This window comes from Rhamphochromis sp. 'chilingali' (assembly GCF_963969265.1).
Source record: "Rhamphochromis sp. 'chilingali' genome assembly, chromosome: 11".
Classification (NCBI taxonomy): domain Eukaryota; kingdom Metazoa; phylum Chordata; class Actinopteri; order Cichliformes; family Cichlidae; genus Rhamphochromis; species Rhamphochromis sp. 'chilingali'.
The window spans coordinates 23529951-23553109 of record NC_137938.1 but is presented as its reverse complement, the minus strand read 5'-3'; the positions used below and the strand labels follow the sequence as shown (position 1 = coordinate 23553109).

General features: G+C 42.2%; 1 protein-coding gene across 7 annotated transcripts in view; it reads right to left on the bottom strand.

Moving 5' to 3' along the window:
- The window catches only part of myh14 (myosin, heavy chain 14, non-muscle), a 32607-nt gene extending 10964 nt beyond the window's left edge, over window positions 1-21643 (bottom strand). The window contains exons 1-26 of one of the 7 annotated variants that reach the window (XM_080895908.1): window positions 21428-21643; window positions 17520-17700; window positions 15389-15595; window positions 14255-14411; window positions 13284-13311; window positions 12289-12403; window positions 11346-11393; window positions 9849-9941; window positions 9686-9749; window positions 9384-9482; window positions 9149-9292; window positions 8839-9053; window positions 8594-8746; window positions 8119-8292; window positions 7700-7873; window positions 7464-7578; window positions 7105-7173; window positions 5799-6004; window positions 5593-5714; window positions 5371-5440; window positions 5121-5281; window positions 1577-1685; window positions 1299-1430; window positions 977-1183; window positions 737-874; window positions 354-477 (exon numbers count right to left, since the gene is read on the bottom strand). In XM_080895908.1, coding sequence (XP_080752034.1) covers window positions 354-477; window positions 737-874; window positions 977-1183; window positions 1299-1430; window positions 1577-1685; window positions 5121-5281; window positions 5371-5440; window positions 5593-5714; window positions 5799-6004; window positions 7105-7173; window positions 7464-7578; window positions 7700-7873; window positions 8119-8292; window positions 8594-8746; window positions 8839-9053; window positions 9149-9292; window positions 9384-9482; window positions 9686-9749; window positions 9849-9941; window positions 11346-11393; window positions 12289-12403; window positions 13284-13311; window positions 14255-14411; window positions 15389-15595; window positions 17520-17687 — 3292 coding nt within the window. In that variant the 5' untranslated portion in view covers window positions 17688-17700; window positions 21428-21643. Of the gene's footprint in view, window positions 1-353; window positions 478-736; window positions 875-976; window positions 1184-1298; window positions 1431-1576; window positions 1686-5120; window positions 5282-5370; window positions 5441-5592; window positions 5715-5798; window positions 6005-7104; window positions 7174-7463; window positions 7579-7699; window positions 7874-8118; window positions 8293-8593; window positions 8747-8838; window positions 9054-9148; window positions 9293-9383; window positions 9483-9685; window positions 9750-9848; window positions 9942-11006; window positions 11019-11345; window positions 11394-12288; window positions 12404-13283; window positions 13312-14254; window positions 14412-15388; window positions 15596-17519; window positions 17701-21427 lie in introns of all 7 variants that reach the window. The other 6 variants (XM_080895907.1, XM_080895909.1, XM_080895912.1 and 3 more) reach the window with 6 other exon arrangements.
- Window positions 21644-23159: the final 1516 nt, after the last annotated feature.

Sequence of the window (23159 nt, the reverse complement as noted above, 5' to 3'; positions counted from 1 at the left end):
TGACAGACGAGTAGACTAATTCGTCAAATCTTTGAGATCAAACAGGAATTTTTTTTACCTGCCTGAAAGATTCTTGCAGGTGTAAAAGCTCTGGACATATTTACTTTCAAATAAGTCTTCCGCATGTTGTTTTCGATCTAAGTACAAATGGAGCTCTTGATTTTAAAGCTTCATGCAGCGACATATGATCTCTGTCTGTCTGTCTGTCTGTCTATCTATGGGCATGTGACGGGACTCCAGCATCCATTCCTGCTGGGACACCTGCTTCTTGAATACATAAATGTCAACCTTAGTGTGATTACTTGTGTGGAAACAAATTTGTGTGAAGGTCAAAATTCGTTTAGCATAGTTACCCTCCAAGTCAGCAATGACAGCTTCCTGTTTGTTCTTGAGCTTGTTCAAACTTTTTGTCTTTTCCTCTTCTTCAGTGAGCTGGTCGGTGACCTCATTCAGACGCTCCTCCAGCTGTTTCTTTTCCTGCTCAGAGAGAAACGATGATGCGTGAAACATTTTTTTATTAGTAACTGTGCAGGAATAATTGCTTTCAAGTAGCAACCCTTCCTGACCCATTTTACCTCATTGCAATCCCAGTCTCATCATGTTGAATGAAGCCAACATAATGAAGAAAAATGTAAGTGTGCAACTGTAATTGTATTGCTGTAATGCTTGGGTTTGCTATTAAGGTTGTGAAACAACCTTTTTTTCATTGCTTGACAAAATTTAATGTGACGCTCACCTTGCCGAGTCGGTCTCTTTGCTCTACTGCAGTGACCAGGTCCGTCTCCAGACTCTTTACTTTGGTCTCCAGGGTAACCTTCTCCAGCAGGAGGCGTTGTCTGGCGCTTTCCTCCTCCTCTAACTGCTCTTCTAGGTCCTGACAAAACCAGAGAAAGCAATGTCAAGGTAAGCTTGTTTTAATGTCAATTTACAATCATTCTTACAAAGTTTTGACATAAAAAGACAGCAACTTTATAACCTGTATATTCTGCTGCATTTTCTTCTTCTCATTGGCCAGTTGCACACCCCTCTCCTCCTCTTCCTCCAGTCGAGTCTCCAGCTCGCCCAGAACCTCCTCCAGCTCCTGTTTCCGACTGGCTAACCTGGCCCTCATCTCCTCCGCCTCTGCAAACAGCTCTGCCTCTGCTTGCAGCTGGTCAGCCAGCACTGCCTTTTCCTCTATCAGCTACAATGTGACAGAAACGGAGGAGTGGTGATGAGTGAGGCCCCGACTGACAGTAAGACAGGCAAAGACAAAACTGTGGTGGATAGGAAGCACAATGAGGATGAGGTTTGTTTACCTGAACGTGCTTCCTGTCCAGCTCTGTGTAGTCCTGCTCCGCTCGGGTGAGTTGTTCTTTGGCTTTTTGTAGCGCTGCTTCCCGGGTTTGGATCTCCTCATCCTGTCGTGTCACCTGCAGCAAGGGCTTCACCTGTTTGGGTGAGATGAAAGGGGTAAATATAAAGAATATTCCCAATGTTACAAGGTTTTCTACTCTCACACTGCCTTGCCTTTAGTTGTATATTATGTTTAATGTGGGTTGCATTTCATGTCTATGTTGAGAAGTTTGCACAGCACCTTAGTAAATAGTCGCCACCACTGCCAGTTCCTGAGTTTGAGGTAAGCAGCACAGTTCCGCTGCATCACCCTCAGAGCACTAAGCTGCTGTTGCTTCTTCAAAAAGGCTCTGAAAGCAATAAAACAAACAAAATGCATCAATGAGAATCACATTTTTATTTAATATTGCACAGTGTCTAGAATTAGAGGTATTAACACGTGCTGTATTCACCTGAAAAGGTGCTGCAATATTGAGTAATATCAGCAGGTGTTTGACAGGGTTAACAAACAACTTTCAAATTATTGGTAATGAGTTTTGGTCCATATAACTATGTTTTACCCTGTTCTCCAACACACCTTCCACATATTTACTTTGCTGTTTTAGGATATCACTAACATCGTGAAGTTTATTAATAAACGTCATTATTGGGGAGACTTTTTCGGGACATGGAAACTTTTAGACTAAAAATTAAGCCTTGTTATTCTTTAATAAATCTTTAAACAATAGATTATGTAAAACAACTGAAACTTATTTTTTGTCTTAAATGTATGACAGAAATGTACCTGACACCAGATTAATCAAATGACGTATAACAATGAATAGACTTTTTTCCATTTAGTCACCAGTGTAAACATATAACCATAATGAATTATGTAATTCAGGCTTTGCCAAATACCTTTCAAAACTGTTGCAACACCTGAGTCACTGATAGGGGCTGACAAATTGTTAAATATTAATGCTCCTTTAAGAGTGAAATACAAAACTGCCAACTGCACAGATACTAGCGCTGCAGAGAAACCTCACCCGTACTACATGTTTATCGTCCTCCATCTCTTTTACCTCAGGTAGCAAAAAAGGCTGTTAAACTGACCAATAACTAAAGTAACATGAATTTCATCTTATTCAAATTCAAATTTTATTTGTCACGTACACAGTCATACACAGTACGATATGTAGTGAAATGCTTGGACAACTGCTCGTGACCTAAAGAAAACAAAAAAGGAAAGGCTATGAATAAGATAGGAAATAAATATGAAAAATTAAAAAGGGTAAATTTAACTAGGAAGGAATAAAATATAAATTAAGGTTAAAAATGAAATAACTGTACAACACAAATTAGAATGAAGGGTAAATTTAACTGGGAAGAATAAGGTAAAATATATAAATTAAAGTTGAAAATAAAATAACTGTACAACAAAATACACAATACACAATATAGAACTATATAAGAATGTATGAAGAAATCTAAATCTAAATAAATATATACACAATAACAGCAGCTGTACAAGTATTAACTGGAAATGAAGAATATAGTGACCAGTGTTGTGCAAAAACAAAGTCCAGAAAGTCCAGTGTGTGTGTAAGAACCATATGTGTGGGTCAGTACTGTGTGGTGGTGTGATTGAGAGACCGTATCGCCTGCGGGAAGAAGCTCCTCCTCAGTCTCTCTGTGTTGGTCTTCAGGGAGCGGAATCGCTTTCCTGACCTCAACAGAGAGAACAGTCTGTTGTTGGGATGGCTGAGGTCCTTCACGATCTTCCTGGCCTTGGTCCGGCACCGCCTGCTGTAGATTGAGTGCAGGTCAGGGAGCTCGGAGCGGATGGTGCGCTCAGCTGACCGCACAACCCTCTGTAGAGCTCGTCTGTCCTGCATGGTGCTGTTCCCGAACCAGGTTAAGATGTTTCCCGCCAGGATGCTCTCTATGGTGCACGAGTAAAAGTTCCTGAGCACCTTGGAGGGCAGTTGGAAGTCTCTCAAGCGTCTGAGGTGGTAGAGACGCTGTCGGGCCTTTTTCACCACGGTGTTGATGTGACAGGACCATGACAGGTCCTGCGTGATGTGAACTCCGAGGTATTTGAAGCTGTCCACTCTCTCCACTGGGCACTCGTTGATGACGGGGGTCTGGTAGTTCCTCTCCTGCTTAGTGCTGAAGTCCACTATCAGCTCCTTTGTCTTACTGACGTTTAGAAGGAGGTTGTTCCTCTGGCACCAGTTCTCCAGATTCCTAATCTCCTTCACGTAGGCCGTCTCGTTGTTATCAGAGATCAGGCCCACCACGACGGTGTCGTCAGCAAACTTGATGATGGTGGTGGAGCTGGTAGTGGCCACACAGTCATATGTGTACAAAGAGTACAGCAGGGGGCTCAGAACACACCCCTGGGGGGCTCCAGTGCTGAGAGTGGTGGAGGCTGAGACATGTCCGCCCATCCTTACTGCCTGTGGTCTGCCAGTTAGGAAGTTGGAGATCCACTGACACATAGATGAGCTGAGTCCCAGATGCTCCAGCTTGGTGGTGAGTGTGGAGGGAATTATGGTGTTAAATGCAGAGCTGTAGTCTATGAAGAGCATTTTAACATAATTCCCCCTTCTAGTGTCCAAGTGAGTGAGTGATGTGTGGAGGAGATGAGAGATGGCATCGTCTGTGGAACGATTTGGACGGTAAGCGAACTGTAGTGGGTCCAGTGTGTCTGGTAGTGAAGAAATGATGAAGTCTCTGACCAGGCGTTCAAAGCACTTCATCACTACTGAGGTGAGGGCTACAGGGCGATAGTCATTGAGAGAAGCAGGGTGGGGTTTCTTCGGGACAGGAACAATGATGGACTCTTTGAAGCATGTGGGGATCACCGACTGAGATAAAGAGATGTTTAATATCTCAGTGAACACAGGAGCTAGCTGGTATGCGCAGTCTCTTAGGATACGACCTGGGATGCCGTCTGGTCCTGCTGCTTTCCTGGTGTTCACTCTCTTGAAGGCTCTCCTTACTTCATGCTCGGAGATGACGAGCACGTTTCCGGTACTGGCAGTATCTTCCTGTCTGCAGCCGTTAGCGCCGCTAACACTAGCATTGTTGGAGACCTTAGCTGCAGCCTCGAAGCGAGCATAGAAAGTGTTCAGCTCGTCTGCCAAAGTCACGGCCGCGTTCGTCATACCAGTTGTTGGTGTTTTATAGTCCGTTATTGTCCTTAGTCCCCGCCACAGGCTCCTAGAGTCACTCTGTTGGAGTTGTGACTCTAGTTTCCTCCCGTAGCGCTGCTTCGCCTCTTTCACCGCCCTCCGCACGTTATATGACGCGGCTTTGTACGGGTCCATGTCCCCCGTCATGAGTCCCGTGTTGTAGGCAGCGGTGCGGGATCTCAGAGCGTCGCGGATGGTTTTATCCACCCACGGCTTCTGGTTGGGAAACGTTGTGATAGTCTTTGTCTCCACGGTATCATCCGCTAGTTTCCCGATGAATCCCACAACCGCTTCCGTAAACACGTTGACGTCATCGTCGGAGCTGTTTCTGAACATGCCCCAGTCTGCGTCATCGAGTGCGTCCTGTAACGCGGCCACCGATTGATCCGTCCAGCGCGCGACCTTCCTCTGAACCGGAACTTCCTGTTTCAGCCTTTGTTTGTATTTTGGCATGAGGAAGATGGCGGCGTGATCAGATTTGCCAAACGGGGGGCGGGATTGTGCCTTGTAGCCGTCCTTCCATTTATATTTTATATTGAATTTATATATAAAAGACATTAAAAACTAATGAGATGCCTATAATAGTTCTCTATTAGTAATTAGTCTTACTTGCGTGAGAGAAAGCCTCTGGCAGCGCTCTGGAAGCGTATGATGGTATCAGTTATCTTTAGGTCTCTTTCTTCTTCCAGGTGAGCTAGGACTCCAGCTCTGAAGAAGACTTTACTCTGACCCACCCTGAACAGGTTTTTATCCAGCTCTAAAGCACTGATCTAGAAGAGCAGCAGGGGAGTTGGTCAAGCTTCTATCTGAACAACTGTATGTAATGCTGTGAAGTTTTAGCTGCTTGAAAGTTACATACCATGAGTTCTGATGCCTGTTTGCCATCCATGAAGGTGCGAGGAATGGCATTAGGGGTTAGGATCTCATATCTGGAAGACAAATGATAAATGTGCGATTGAGTGAATGATACGATGAGCAGAAAGGTCTACTGGCAGGTGCCATAAAAGATTCTTAAAGTGGCATGAAGTGTGTGCGTGTAGTTCACACTTCACGAATCAAAAAGACCATCACAAATACGCACCTCTGTCTGAACTCCTGGAACGGGATGCGGTTAGGGAATCCTTGTCTGCATATACGGATGCCCTCCAAAACACCATTACATCTCAGCTGGTCTAAAACCAGGTGAGGGGAAAGCTTACCGGCCTGAAGAAAAGTAAATGGGTAAAGAGTCAGCAGAAAGAAGGCTATTATCTCTTCTCACTAGTTCATCCTGACCGCCTGCCTCACCCTCTTCTCGTGGTTGGGGATAATGCAGCGGAGGAAGTTAGGGTTGGTGTTCCTCAGTGTGGCCATCAGCTTGGTAAGAGACTCCTTGTAAAGCTGCCCAACAGTCCTAAACATTCCTTTCTTCGTCTTCAGTCCTGCTGCTCCAAATGTGACCGGCGCGCTGCTCTCTCCTGACGACACCTGGTCCAGACCCACAATCCTGTCCACTAGAAGGAAACAGAGCACAGGGTCTCACTTTTGGCAGAAATGATCAATTAGCTGAAGTTAAAAATAAATAAATAAAAAAGCATGATTTGGCATTTCATGAGTGAGTGAACAGGTTAATGCTATTACACAATAGCAACAACACCTGGTTTCATATCTCCCATCAAGCTCTGGACAGAAATAATATATGAGATGGATTTCGGCCATCATTAGTTTTTAAAACTAGAACCATAGCATCTATTTCCACAGCCAGTACACACACACACACGCACACACACACTTAATACAGTGCATGAGTTTCACAGGTAATGTTTTTCAAGCTCAACCTGTCAACTTTGGACATGTCTGCACAGGCAAAGCTGCAGATCTGCCTGAAAAGACTGATGGTTTATTTTGTTAAGTGTATGAAGCTAATTTCATACACAGGAGTAAAAAGTAGAAAGAACAGAGAGGCCAGTATCACCACTCAGATCAATATGCTCCAGTTCATCAGATGTGATCTAAACTAAAAAAACACACTGATCACTGATGACTAAAGCTAAAGGTCTACACTGGTTAAACCATGCTACGCTATTTACATGTCAATACTCTAAAGCAACATGTTGCGTCTCTAAAGCTGATTCAGGATCACATTTCTGCACGCAAGTACGCTTTCATTTTTTTTGTTTAGAGACCATGCACGTTAATTAACATGACTATAAATGTGTCCGGGCCAACCAATTACTCATTTTAAATTATTGAATTGAATTCAATAGAGCTCTTCTAGTTACAGGCAGACACTCTAAGGTGATCCTGAATGTGGCTTTTGTGACAAATGAAGTGAAACTTCTACAGACAAGAATCACTACGAGAATTACTATCAGTGAAGAAATGTGTCACCACAGAGTTACGGCACTTGTACTGAAGGCCAAAAACGTGGTGAAAGAGAAATTAGAGAGCAACACAACAGCACAGAGACAACATGATACAACACAACACTACCACAAAAACATCAACTAAAAAGAGGGGAAATGGCAGAAAAAGCAATAAAGACAACAAAAACTGGGCAGCCAGCAAACAACAGTGGCCGGAGGGAGGATTGTAAGGAGGTACAAAAACCTACTGTCTGCGCCATTAGTCTGCAGTGTGGCATAGGAGTCAAAGAAGTACACACGAGGAAGAGTTTGAATGTCTGATCGGGAAGCATCAGGAGACCACAGGGAGCAAGATCATAGGAAAGGAAAGGAGCCCAAAAGGGATAAAGAGCAGGCAAAAGAGGAGAAGACAAGAAGGAGACAGAACAGAAGAAAGCGAGAAAGAAACGGCATGTAAGAGAGGAGAGAAATGTAGTAACGTTAATACATTTTTGCACCAGAATAGCTTAAATATTTATAACTGGCACAGTTGCAAAAAATGCTGAAGTTTTCAATACAAAATCTGTAAAGGCAGCATTTAGAAAGTGTGTGAAACAGAAAGTCTCACCCTCTTTCCAAAGCTCTGAGACAAAATGATCAGACGACTGGTGGAGAAGAGACGCCACATTGTCGTTCAGGGGATCCATGTTCTTCACTAACCAATCATTTGCCTTGTAGTCCACCTGTGGAAGGAGAGGTCACATGGTAGAAATCAAAGCTGAGACAGATCATCACTGAAAGTCAAAACGTGGGTTGCCTAAATTTGAAAGGATAGATTAAAGAAAAACAAAAGTCAAGGGATACCTTTCCAGCGTAGTGAATAATGGAGAAGTCAGCTTCCCCACGTGGCTGCTTTGATTTGAAGAATTTTGGATGGCTGCCTTGCTCAGCAGACAGCTTCTCCACAAATGAGCGATCTGTGGCCCGAGGGAACCAGCACTCTTCATCAAGAAGAGCCAGAACACCAGGTGCGTTGGCCTGACATGAATAGAGGGGAAATTATTAGCAAAATGTGGATTTCCTCATTCAAAATGACAAAATATTAAAGAATTATTTGATGCTGTTTGCTTGTATTAGTTAATCAGTGGGCTCGTTCACAATATGCACTTTATTTAACTATAAATAAACAATCCGTTGTCCCATCTGTATGGAAAACACATATCAGTTATCAGCATCTAGTCTCATCTCATGAAAAGTAAAAATGTGTTTTAGTATGCATGTACTGGTCTCTCGATGAGGTCAATGCAGGGCTGTAAGTCCAGGCCAAAGTCAATAAAGTTCCACTCGATGCCCTCTCGCTGGTACTCCTCCTGCTCCAGGATGAACATGGTGTGGTTGAAGAGCTGCTGCAGCTTCTCGTTGGTGTAGTTGATGCACAGCTGCTCAAAGGAGTTGAGCTGCATAGGATCGGTTTAGAAAAGCAAACAAAGATAGAAAAATTCATGTTATGTACACTGAAAAAGTACAGGTACATTGTTGGATTTGTAAAGACATAAAACTGTATATAATTCACACCACTGCACATCTGTAATGCTGTTTTATTCTCCACAAAAAATACAAATATAATGCTAGAAATATCCCTTAATGTTACATGTTTCACTTAATTACAGACAATTTATTATATTTTGAGAACAAAGTCATCCTCTGTGCTAGATTGGGTTAAACTTCTCACTATACTGCATCATCACATGAACACACCTGGAAGATCTCAAATCCAGCGATATCAAGGATGCCTATGAAGGAGGCTCCCTGTCTCTGTCTGCGATCCAGAGCTCTGTTGATCCTGTGGACCAGCCATCTGAACAGACGCTCGTATGTTGCCTTTGCCAGGGCCTCCACAGCAAAGTCAGCCTAGGAGAAAATGTATGTATAGTCACACTCCACAGGGACAAATGTTTGTTTATGTATGAGCATGTGTGCCTTTTTTGCATATAAGATCTTACTTGTTCTTTAGTCTGGGCTTTCTGCACATACTCTCGGCCTACTTTGATCCTTGGGGTGAGGATGGCCCGAGTGAACTCCAGCACATTGATGCCCAGCAGATGGCAGAGTTTCTGAGCAGCTGTGTTATCAGGCATGGACGCCTGGTCATGGTTCTTCTCCTTCATGAAGGATATATTCCCGAACTGGAGCACAGCAGAGATCACCTTCAGCATGGCTGCAGAGAAGTAAGACAGGGAAGAGGAAGGTGATTCATAGCAAGGATTGAAGACACAAAATACCCAATTTTTTTCCCCGCCTCTGTTCTCTTACACATCGACTCCTCGGGGTTGAAGCCCATAATAGCCATGGAGTCCATAGTCTGGGTGAAATTCTCTGAATCGCTCTGACCAGGAACAGGTATCGAGCCTCCACTGAGAAAGCGATACTGATCAGCAGTTCCTAAGAGCAAGTCCGCTAGAGACATAAAATACAGCAAGTTTTAGACAGTTTACTAGTCGGTTTTGCAAAAATAGCATATATGTTTTATAATGACACTTGTATTCACCTCGAGTTTCCTCTGACGCTCCACATAACAACTGGTAAAAGATGTGGAAAGTCCTCTCATCCTTGGCCTGACGGGTGGCCCGAGACTTTTCAAGGAGGTCTGAATTTATATAGTTATGGATATGTGCAACCATTTTAAAGTTGTTTCTAGTATGGTACACAGGTAAACCCTTAAATGCTTTCCAAATGAACACGGACAAGCAAGCATTCAAGTAAAAATTCAGAAAGACCGTCTGCCTTCTCACTCCCCTTTGCTGTAAAGGCAGGAGGAAGTGCAGTTTCACAAAGTAAGCAGAAAGATACAGGTTTCAATGTTGGCACCAACAATGTATCCCGCCACGTCAAAATTGATACGAATGAATTTACCCTGAAAAAGCAGGAGAGGTGGCTCATGTTTCAGTTCATTTCTTTTTATACTGACGGCAGAACTTTATCTATCCGATTAATGAATCTAGTCAACTCTTACAAATCTAGAGGAGTTATCGTTCTTGACAGTCTTTGCGTTGCCGAAGGCCTCCAGTATAGGGTTGGCCTGCAGCAGCTGTCTCTCCAGCTCACCCTGTGAAACAGAGGAGACGTCTGATCAGACAAAACTACAGACATGACAGCTTCACAGAAAGACTTCTATGGTGGCCTCTAGACTAAAATGCACACGTTAACACTGCTCTGCTGAGAGGAACTAACGATCTGTTATGTAAAATACAAAAAAATACATGACTCAGTCTTGAAGAGCAGTGACACATACTGATGCATTTTAGGGCCCAATATAGCATCCAACACACTCCCCATTCCCCGTCACAAGAACAAATGATTCTCAACATAATTTAAATACTTGTCTCTCATTAGCAATCCGTGATAAGGGGATCAATTATGTTGCACATTTGCTTTTCATATGTTTAATAACTTCCTTTTTGAAACCTTTTTATTGATTTTTAAAATCAATAAAGGGCTACTATCGACTTGGTTGAGAAGCACTGTTACACAGCGAGATGTGAAGCTACATATTGGCTGATTCAAGCTCGCTGCAATGCATTATTGCAGTTGTCGCACTGCCGATGCAGCAGCTGACGATGCAGCAGCAGCCAGCAATGAGCATCAAAGGAGGTAGTTACAGGAGATGGTTTTATGGCAAAAACTATCAAAGAATGCCAGTCAGTCAACACAAAAGGCAGACGCACACAGAGAGAGCAAGAGGCCAGCCCTTTGATAGCGACAAAACACAGAGCAAACAATGTGTGCACTGCACACATTAACAAAGCCATATAGTTGAGTATGTACACTTCAAACGCTGTACACACAAACAGCTGCAACAACACACCCGCTCCCACATCATTCAATTGCATCATGTTCAGTTTGTGTTATTAAAACCACATCTACAGCAGAAACACTTTGCAACCACCTGCCCGCTGAGTATAACAGTAGAGACTGAACTAACTACCAGAACTAAAGACCCACAAGACCACGGGTTATTCAGATGAAAGTCAGAAAGAAGGAAGATATGATTCTCACTATGAAGCAAGACAATCATATCAGGTCCTGTAAATATTCTACAGGAAGAGTTTCACTTTTAAAAAAGGACTCCCCATAAATAAAAACCCAAGTTTTCTAAATATTTCATACTCACATATTGCATACTCTGGTGAATTGTGTGTGGAAAAAAAATGAAGTTTTAAGGGGGAGGAGATTGGGTGGATGGACAAACATGTGGATTGGATAAACAAACAAACAATAAAAAGACAAATAAGACAAATAAGACAACAATCATAACAACAAACAAAAGAACAGAAACAGTCTAAATCGAATATACTGTCTAGGGCTTCACTGTTAATGAGCAACAATATCAGCATGACAGTTCAATGGTTTAAGGTTACTCTGCTTTGAGTTAGTTGGAGTTCATTAGGCAGAAATCAGGGCAGGAGAAAAGCAAAAGTAAGGGCAGGGCAGCAAGACAGAGTTAACTCACCCTGTTCACTATAGTGCTGCCTCTTGTTAAGGACCTAGAGCCGTCCATCTGAACATGCAGGCAAGAGAGAAGGACAGTGCAGACGAAAGAAAATGAAGGAAAAACCAGTGCAGGAAGGAAGGTAAGAAATAATGCTCAGAATGATTCAAAGAGGAAGCCCACTCCGAGCTAAGATACAATAAACTTAACTGCACCTACAGAAAACCTGGTATGTCTTATCATATCAATTAACAGGGAAGAAGAAGATAAAGAAAGAAAAAAAAGAAAAGAAGAAGGAGAAGAAAAGGAGTGCTAGCTCATGAAGTTGGATGTCAACAATGCAGGAGCTAACATATGGTTTTATAAGGAAGGAAGCTGACTCGACATGATTGTTAGACACACAATGCATTTTGGAGAGTAACACTCAATATAAACACAACAGTTTAATTTACAGCTAAGCTCCACAGCCTCCCTTTAATAATCACTTAAAAACACTGCAGTACATGAGTCACAGAAAGTAAGACAAGCTTTTCAAGCTGTTTCAAATTAGTTTTTAGTCTTTCTACACTAACAGCCCCTGTTTTTAGACCCAAAGTTAACTGTAAGACATCAAGAGTAGCGTCAGTCTTTCTTTACATATACACCAGCTGGGCAGCATTTCACGCTTAAAACATGCAATACTCTTCCTAGATTGGTGATTTAGTGGTCGAAGACTGCCTAATACGTAAACAGCAATGTCAACCTGAAATAGTTGTAACTGGGTTTATTTAAACTGTACAGTATTTAGAGTGCAGACTGCAGTTATTGGTTTCTCACATCAATCCTTAGTTATTTCTTCACCCATTCTATCCTTCCTGTCATTCCCCTCCTGTTTTATTCCCAAGTTTCTATAAAGCCTTTCTGTATGTGATGTGTTCTCCAAGCTGCTCTTCTTCTGTTCTGTTGCACCTCTGCTGTAACATACCTGCACAGCTTCCTTTTTTCTACCCAGAGTGCCACCTTTATGGGAGGAGGCAACATGAGCCAGATACTGGATGACTTTCTTAGTGTTCTCCGTTTTCCCAGCTCCGGACTCTCCTCTGAAATACAAACACAAAACTATGTAAGGAACACAGCTAATTCCCCTGTTGGCCTAAATGTTTGGTCTTCAACATATGGTCTCAATCATGAATTGGTATATATAATTTTTACAGAGAGAGAATCCACATGAACAAGTGGCCAAACGCACACTAGTCACAATAATAAACATTAGAGCCCATGCAGTGCATTCAAAGACCACAGGTCTAAACAGAAGGCAGGTGTGAAGGATATAGGCTATGCTAGTGTTGTTGCTTTTGGAAAATAATGGAGGAGAAAGGAACAAAAATAGCAGCTGTAAAAGATCTGAAAGAATCAGCCGAATTGTTCCACACACACACTTTGAGACTGACTCGAGATGAGCCTGATTTGGGAGCCTTGACAATGACAGGAAGAGTCTGGCAGGAAGAAGAGCAGGATGGTAGGATCAGAGGCAAGCAAGCAGGTAGGGTGCACACAGACAGGAGGCTGGCTATATTCACAATATGGTACTGAAGTCTTAGTCGATTTTCTGTGTTATTTTTCGCTCAATTATAGAAACTGTGTACGTAGCTACATGGAAGAATTACTAAGATGTAAATTTACTCAGCTGAGATTTTTGTTTTTTTCTTGGAAAAAATATAAAATCCCAGATAAAATCTGAAATTATCACATTTTCCTCTTCTGATCTATATAAAAGGACCAGAGTGTTTTGATTTGCACCACATTTAGTTACAAATATAAACACATGAGTGCATGCAGGCCTCAATGCATACTAATTAAAGGAAATGCACACCGAATATACAAATGCAGAAGGACTCCAGCAAACACTAGAAAATTCTCCTCCCAAATGACAAAGCATGTACACAGAGACACACTGATGGCTTGCTGCAGGCTACTCACGTGCAGAGGATTGACTGATCTTCTCTGTCTGTGGGAGAGAAAACACGTCACAAGGTCATGGGGGCGACATAAAACGCCAACCGTTCAACAACAAGTTTGGCTAAAATGAATAAAAATGAATTACATAAATGACATATGATTCCTTGAAATAACACACTGTAGATTGCTCCATGGGAGTGAAGAGGCTTTCTAAGGCATTAGCTGGCTCATGTTATATTAAACCTCCACCCTCACAAACTGGGCATGAAGTGCTGTGGAAATCCATGCAGCCAAATAAATAACTATTCTGTGTATTTGAGCCCTTTTTCTCTGCATGTCAGTCACTTCTTTTCAATAAGAGCTGTAAAGCAAAGCTGGTCACCAGCTGAACTGGTCTCTCCAGGCTGCCAAACCACTCAACACTGGTAGTCAATGGGTGGACACTGTTTGCAACATTGCTTGCATTTGCTTTTAAGATTCCCACGCGCTCAGCCTGGAGGAATTCATACTGGTCATACAGGTTGAATCACCTCGGTAACACACCTACCCTTAAAGAGGTGTGAGGTAGTAATTTCGACTAAAGAGTCTCATCTGCCCTGTTCTGTTATCTCAGGTAGTCACTCAAAGGCAGAGACATTGCTCAACCGACCCTTTCTGTCTCATTTAATAAACTCTACATGAAAGGCGGGGAGGGCATGAAAAGTATCTGTCAGTAATTGCTATTACATGTAAAGTTATGCGGTTAACCACAACGAATACACAGTTATATCACTGGATTGACTGTTCGTTAAAAGGAGTGCCACTCTTGGAAATCTCAGTTGTAAAAATACCATCCCGTATATTTGTTTTAACTTTTCAGGCTTTTGATAAAAGCCAGGAATATACCACACCTTGAAACAGTATTCACAATGTGGCTTAGTGATCAAAGATCACGGAACATGTACAGGGTCAGAGTTAACTAAGGGTTAGAGGTCACAGACAGTACTAAGTACCTTGCAGCATGCTGCGATAAGCAGCCTCTGATATGGCGTAGATGTGAGGGGGCATCTCGTGGCGTTTCTTGCCTCGGTACATTTCCACAATGGATTCTGTGTAGATTGGCAGGTTCTTGTATGGGTTCACAACCACACAGAAAAGCCCTGAATATGTCTAGAAGAAAACACACACAGGAGAGAGAGATTCACACTGACCTAATTTTGCGTGGGGGATGTCAATCCCAGCAGAATATAACTGTCTTACCTCTCATAGTCCTATTCTTTATACTCTATAATTCAAAAATACAACTTTATGAAGAAGATAGTGAGTTTAATGACTGTTTTTCAAAATCTGCAACTTTTCTGACCTCTGACACACTTAATACAAGTAATTTAGGCCAGACTGCAGTAGACTGACAAAAATTACATGTTCTGTGGGCGGCCTGTGTAAAATCTGCAGTATCACGATCTCATTAAACTGTTGCTTTAGCAGAAAGCACAGAAGGGAGGCAACAGTGCTGCCAAGATTGTATAGAGCATCCCGGGTTACATATTAATGCACAGGATTGTGCACAGAAGGATTGATTTTAAAAATTCAAAGAAAAATTGCACCTCTTGTAAACACAGTCAGTGATGACACACAGTGTGTCAACACCAATAAAGCTCCCATGATGATTGCTGCATAAATGAAAGTCATGAAAGCCCCCCACACCTATCTTATCCAATAGTATGATACACCCTTCAAAGCTATTCCAACAATCTCTCTGCGTTCCTGACTTTCCACCTCTTATTTAGCATCCTCCATTATTTACACATCATTAACAGGAAGCTCTGCATTTAATCGAGTCAATTTTCTTTATGTTATTTCACTTTAAATGCCACTTCACTGATATCTTACATCTGCACCCCCCCCCCCCTTTTTTTTCCAGCAGAAACTGAAGATGCCCCCATAGCTGCCCCACACCCACACAACAACTTCGTAAACTGACTCCACACAAGCTGAAATGCATCTCTTACCGATGCATATCAGCTTACACAAGAGATCCCACCGCACTTCACATGTACACAACATCCAGGACTTCACGTGTCCAGCGACTGCTTCCTCTTGCTCATGCATGTGTGTACAGTGTGAGCTGTGGTTGGTGCACTCACATAGATCAGGCCAGAGTAGTATCTCTCTCTCAGGTTGTGCAGCACCGACGCTTCATTGAGGCAGGTGAGGTCGGCCATGTCCTCCACTTTGCTGAAGCGCGGAGGGTTCATACGCTGCACCTCCTCCCTGGACAAGGTCACCCGCCGCTGGCTGTCTGTCAGCTCCACCTCCACCTCATCACCGCGCTCCTCTCGGATGCTGGCAGACTGGATTTAATAGAAAAACATTGAGGAGTTTTCACCTCGTAACTGAGAACAAAATGAAACTTGTTTAATAAAAGGATTTTTGGGCAGACTGTTGGATCACAACGATGCTATGAAGATGCTACTTGGCAGACTCAAAATCACTCAGAACAGCTTTCCAAACAGATGACACTTATAATAAATGTATCTTTGACTTAAAAAACAAACGAACTGTTAAACAGTTTCCTGTATCAAGCATATTAAGCTGTATAGTTCTATTCAGCTTAGAGGAGAACAGAAAGCCTGCACATCAGGTCGAACTTCATTCACATAACTTGAAGTTTGCTAAAGAAAACTGCCAAAATGAATGCACACATTTACTACACCTCAGAAGAAGAAAAAACTCCTACCCACATTTAAAATACAGCAAACATTGTAACTATATTTAAAAAGAAATGTTTGTCAGAATGGGACCAAGTGTGGTTTGGAGCATGAGTGTCATTACATTTGACAGCATGACGAGAATAGACGGTGACAGATGAGGACAGAGACGACCTCCTTTGTCACGCTGCTGATCTCGTGCTTGTTGGACAGGAAGTACTGATCTCAAGCTCTGACCATGTTGCAGGACCCTGCTCTGCTGCATTTTATTCTCTCCACTACTTGATATGCACAACACGCAAAATGTGTGTGTGTTTGTGCGTGTTTGCATTCATGTGGGTGAATGTTAGTCACACTGAACTACCAGCTAAGAATATGAAACTAGATGACAGTGTGCATGCCTTTCTGTGTGTGTGTGTGTGTGTGTGTGTGTGTGTGTGTGTGTGTGTGTGTGTGTGTGTGTGTGTGTGTGTGTGCTTGATCATGATTGTAAAATGAAGTCAGTGTCTCTGCAAAGGCCTCTTTAACATTGGGAGGCTGAAGGAGCGTATTGTTCTATTCATAGAGCTTTTTTATGAAACGAGTCCAGCAGAGACAGAGAGAGGCTGTGAGACAAATCTTCAAATTCTTATGTCACTTCCTTCAACATGCACACTGCAAACTTGTCATGAGCATTAGACAAGTAGCAAGGTGAAGTGAGACAAATAACATGAGGGCCTCATGATCAAGGCTGTTACAGTTAACCAAATAAGGTGTGAAAAACATTTTAGATAAATGAAATAAAGATAAATTCTGAACTGAGACATGTGCTTAGTTTTAGTACGGATCAATGTGGTTAAATGTTTCAGCACAACAAGCATGGTGACGCTTTTGTTTGTTCTTTTTACTGGAATGTCTAAATGACATCAAGTTTTTTTCTTTTTACTGTAATATCTTTTCTGAGCTTGTGAAAACTTGTCCATGATGGATACACCCACATTTAAATTGTAAAGAAAATGAAACTAAATATTTTTAAAGACTAAAGGCCAAACTGAAATGAGCAAATCACAACTGGAAACTAAGTGGAAGTAAAACAATTTAAATGACAAAAGTAAATAACGTAATCAAAAATATTAAATTGTAAGACTGTGCCTGTGATACTAACTACACTTAACCCTCTGAGGTCTTATCAAGCTGACGTGCATGCTTAGAGGTAATAGAGGTAGAGGTAATCGCTGCTGATGACTTAGACCTTACATAGTTACATATGTAAGTAACCATCACAAATCAAAAGTAAATAATCCAACAAGATGAAAAAATAGAGCACTGCTATAGTAACAAAAACCTCCTCAAACATAAAAAATGTGACACACACACACACACACACACACACAGCCCATGTCTGTGCCTGACCTGTCTGACACACCTTTAACTAAGGGCACACACTCAGGGCCAATAATTCACCAGGGGATTAACAAACTCAGACAGTGGAAGGAAGGAATGAGAAAACAAGTGAAACTTGTCTATTGTGTTAACATCCTGCATTTGAAATGTTTGTGCTCGTGCACCGCATGTCATGGCAGCTCACCTCGAAGCCTTGTTTCTCTGAGGGCACCCACACCAGCCTCTTAGCTGCCCAGTCAGCCTGGCTGGCAGCAGAGAACATAGAGTTGTTGGAGTTGGGAGACCCTGGCGCTGTGCCCGATGACAGGAAGCGGGTGACATCGTTGGCACCGCCCCCCGTTGGCCTGGACATGGTACTTCTGGCACTAGGTAAGGAGAGAATTAGACATGAAAAAAAGGGCGCAACAAAAAGTCATTCCCTGTTGAGCCACTTCTTGCCACAGGCCTACAAACTGGAGCTCTGCAGAGGATATAAAGGACTGTCGTACTGTGATACTAATGTGATTCTGTGCCAAGACATCTCACACTTGATGTGCAACCAACCACGCACCCACATATATAGGAAGAGCAATAGTAGCACGCAAGCCATATCCAGCCGAGTTTTGGCCAGCGATGGCCTAATTGAAAGACACAGCAAATCAAGGAGAAAACAGGAATGAAAGAAAGACAGAGAGATGGCTGGGTGGAGAGCTGGAGGGGTGGAGGAACAGCGAGATACATCAATCCACTGAGTAAACTGACATGACAGTGAAGAGGGGGAAGGATGGGAAGGGAAAAGGGTGGGAAAGCAGTAAGAAGAGGAGATCAAAATGGACTGGATCTATTGTTAACTTGAAATAGATAAGGCACTAGAGCCCACTGGACTCAGCAGAGATAAAACTGTAGAGGCCCTCTCACTGAGGACTTGGACACAGTGGTGCCAAAATGCTGATTCGCCTTAGGGGCTGGGGTCCTGTGGAAGACGAGGTGACAGTCTAAAAGTGGCAGCTAATCTAACACATGAAGGCAAACTATAGCCAGGATCACTGCAGTACTACAACATAATGATTCAGCTACTCAGACAACTAAGAAATATACTAGGAGGGGCAATAAAGCCAACCAGAAAAGCCCGGTTGCAGGTGTGGCAGCTGTTACCACTGCTTTATTTATTTTATTCATCACTTAATGAGAAACAATCAGTAAAACAAAAATGAATATTTGATGCTATTTTAATCTCTTTGAATCTCTGAAAGTAAAGTGAGGACATTTTGAGTTGATATTGTGAGCTGCTGACGTGATAATGTACATTATTATAAATTATTACATTATGATACTTTCTGACTTTTAACAGAACAAAAAAAATTTATCTAGAAAAAAAACTGAAATGTCAAAAATGCGCTCAGAGTATGCTGAACTGAAATCTATGTCAACAGCAGAGATGCTCGGAGTGGAGTAAGGTATAGGTGCTTTAGGTGGCTCCCCTAATGCCAAGGGGTCACCACAGCAGATGGTTATCCAGGCTTTTTGATTTAGCGCAGATGTTATGCTGGATATCCTTCCTGATACAACCCTCCCATTTATCTAGGCCTGGGAATAGAACTGGGAATGCAGGAGCTTGTATCCCTCAGGACTGGGTTTCAGTCTCCTCCTGGTCTTAAACTGCAGATGTTTCATGTGTAAAGCAAATTTGTTATAACAGCTAAAAAAAAATTATACTTTTTTGCAGATTTGCCTGGTGATTCTATGCACACATTTCATTTTTGTCCTCATGATACTGATATTTAAGTTGGTTTAGATAATGTTTTTTTTAATCTACCCAAATAAAGGCCAAGAGGTGTTTTAAGACTTTCCATATCTTCTATTGAACCAGGAAGCGAAACTCTTGAGATTAAGACCTTCTTGCAAAAGAGAATCTTAATCTGGGTTGAGACAGGAAGCATTAACTAAGCAGGTTTTTTGATAATGGGAGAAACTGGATTTCCCAGAGAAAATCATTGTAAGCAAAGGGAAAAACCTGTTAACTGGACAAGAAGGGCCAGGGTTTGAACCTGGGACCTACTTACTGTACCACTGATAGCAAGATGGTTTTATTATCTGTTAGTTAACAGATAATTAGATTCCCTAAAATAACATTAACCTTTTGATTAATCTTTCTAGCATCCCAGCTTCAGCTATTAGTGTCATGTTAATATAAATCTGTGGTGGTCTAAATGGTGAGTATGCAGGTGATTTTTTTTTTGTGTGAGGTCATTGAAATTAACAGAATTCAGTTTTATGAAGGAATGAGCTAATACACGTTCCTCTGAAACAAGCACAAGGGATTACCTTTGAACAAGTCAAGTCTGACCAGACAGGCTTTTGTGCCGTCGTATAGGGTGAGTGTGTTAGCTTTAGGCCTATCCGCCATGCTTTAACAGGTATGTCATCGAGCTTGATTCTTGCTATTCATCTCACTTTTTTTGGCCCGTCTGTCCCCAGCCCTGTGATTACCATACCTGTAACCTTAATACAACTGTGGGTGTGGAGTAAACATGCTGACAAAAGAGTCGCCACCACCCAGACAGTCAGTATGGAAAATATGTGATCCCAGGGTGACATAAAACAGCTGTGCAACTGTTATTAAGTTCAAACTTCCCACATGTGCCACTCAGCCCCAAGTCTATTTCTTACTACTTTCTCATATTTCTGGGTAATGTAGTTTTAAATAAATATAACAACAAACACTTTATTTGCCTGGGACTATATACAGACTATTTCCAGGAGAAGAGAAACATGGGTTTACTGCAGCCAGCATTGATGAAGTAATGTACAAACATGTCATGTGAGTGAATCATGTGGCTGACTAATATGCATTTAATACCTCTAAAGGCCACAAAGAAATGTGCTCTATCGGGGTTGGGGTAAAACTTATTAGCAGTCAGAGTGTATTGTTCGTTTTGGGCTTAGAAATAACAATCTGACATATGAATTATGTCTCTACGAAGAGAAAATGCATGAGATGTAACCTGTTTCCACAGGCTATTCTTCAATCAGCCCTATCATCAGTCAGGTCTTTGCATTGTCAGCTCTGTAACTGTAGTGCACGATGCTGCTGAGCCTCATCGATGCCACCGATTAACTTGGAGCAAACTCCTTGCACAGGCGGTCGTATCCCAGGATGTCGCAGTACATCGTGGACTAAAGCAGCAAACTCGTCCTGCAGCAGCTGAAGTTGCCAAACCTTGACTGCTCTCCTCCATAGCAACACCCTGAACACTGAGCAGCAGCCCTTAGACAATACCTTGTGAGTTTGAACTGAGGTCATTCACTGCGGGGGTCCTCTTTTCTCTGTATGTGTGTGCGCGTGTAATTACTGTGTGGGTGCTTGCGCGTGACGGGTGGGGGAGCTGGAAACGCCTTTTCTTCAGCTTTGATGCCAAGTGGCACACAGCATCGGGGACGATACCGTGGCATCTGCGCACTTAAAGCGGACACGTTGAGGAAAAGGTGACATTATTATTTAAAAAAAAAAAAACCCACAGGCTGTAATAATTGCAGTGCGGCGCCTGCAGGAGCAGTCCAGCTGCGAAGCTGGAGCTCTGTGAACTAACCTGCATTTTCAAACCGTAGCTTCAGCTCAAATGGAAAAAAAACCTGACGAAGACAACCACACCTTGAACGTAAGACATGAAAAACCATATGGGCCCCAGCCTTTAAATGACTGTGAACGGCATGCATGTGGCAGCCACAAAAACAGCCTTTTTTCCTATCATCATTATTATTTATAACAATAATAATATTAATACCACCATCATTACCATTATTACTATCACACAAAAATCACAATGGACCAACAGATTTTGGTAATATGGGTCGGAATGTTAAAAATAAGGTCGAATAATTGCTTTTCTTGGCCAGACTTCAGGTCATTTCGATGAAAGGCTTTTTTAGCACAAAGACCAATCCTAAATTAAATGCCCCCAGCCCCTCTGCTGTTTCACATTTAGGCGTTAAGCCACCGCATTTAGACTAACCATACGAGGTTAGCCAGCTCCACTAAAAAAATGATACGTTGAGGATATTACACTGGCTATTTACGAGTTGGATTAGAGTAAAGGCAATTAAATGTCTTACCTTCAGGTTCCGCTTTGAGGTGTGGATAAGGCTGCGGTGTGAGGGGAACCGGGATGAGGCTGTTTCTTGGGTTATTTTCCTGCCTGATAGGTGTGTAGCGTACCGCATATGCGGCTTTTATCATTGCATTGCTCTCACAGTGGAGCAACACACACTCCTCGGTGAGAATAAAATAGACAGAGAGCACTGAGGGCAACTCGGCGGCTTCAGCCTCGGAGAAGGACTTCCTGCTAGCGGACCAACCAAGTACGAGCAGACGGGTTTTAGACAGGTCTATAGAGAAACGAGTCCAATCAAAATCTAGAACCGAGCCGTAGACCCGCCTCTTGAATACGACGGGAGCTTTCCGCCCTAAAACGGTCATAAAGCGCTCGCGCTGACGAATCGAGACAACAGCGGCGCAGACGTCTCCGCCTTTAACCAATGCTAACTGCCGTGAGGCGGGGCTTCTTCTGAATGACATGGCAAACAGCAAATCGGAGCGCTGGAGCAGGTGCCGTGCGGCGCTCTCGCGCTACAGTAGGGGGATTTGCGCGCTCTTTGTTTACCACTGACTGGCAGCGAGTGTCTGCAGACGCTGATCTGGGATCGGAATCGTTTGACTTCACCTTCAAGCTCAATACAGGGTTTCTTGGAAAGATCTGATTCAAGGTGCCTGATTCAGATCACCCCAAATTTCCAAGAGTAGCACGGTTAGTAAATAAGTAAATATTTACACCAATCATATCAGAGTAATAGCGAGAAACTATGAAATCTCAACTTCTGCTTTAAAATTATATATTTGTTTGCACGCAAAACGTAACGCATATATTAAATAATATTAAATTTGTCAATAAAATAAAATAAATTAAAATAATAGAGAGTCTAGTCCTTGTATTTGTGACTGTAACAATAATACTGTACTGTACAGTACTCTGCTTTGGTAACTACTGTCCATGATGTAAATATGTAAAAATTGTGCTTCTATTCTGTGTCCTGTTCTGTTCGTATAAGTGTGTTTTGGCTGCTGATACAACCAAATTTCCCCGTGTGGTATAATTAAAAGATTATTCTATTCTATTCTATTCTATTCTCTAATACAGACCTACATGTCACAAAATTCCTGAGAACCTTTAGAGAATGCCCCACGAGGAATTACCATAGCATAAGCAGGAAAACTTTCTTTTTCTGTTCAACTTGGCATGTTTTTTTTTGTTGTTTTTTTACCCCACCCATTTGTTCATTGGGTGGGGTAGGTTTACACCTATGGGTGATTTAGAATCACCGGTTAATTCAGTTCCACTAATTGTATGTCTATGGACTGTGGGGGGAAGCCAAAGCACCCAGAGACACACGGAAAGTCAGCAGCTAAATATTGAAGTCAAACTCAGGACCTTCTTGCTGTGAGGCAAAAGCGCTAACCACTGTCCCACCGTGCTGCTTGCTCAATAAAAGAAAAAAAAAAAGGAAACAAGCTGAACAGCAGTGAATTAATGATTTGCATCAAACCCTTGTTTATATTCCCTAAAAAAAAATCATATTTGGTTGACTTGGTTACATTTATCACCCGTGCCACACCTGCTCTGTGTCCTTTTAGTCAGAACACAATTCTTTTCGCGGGCTGTGTTTCTACGTCTGATTCATCAGCAGTGATATAATTTTCATTTAATATTTGAATTTTGATAAGAAAATAAGGGGTAAACATATTAATCAAATTACACTTGATTACTACAGTTTCACTTACATCATAAAG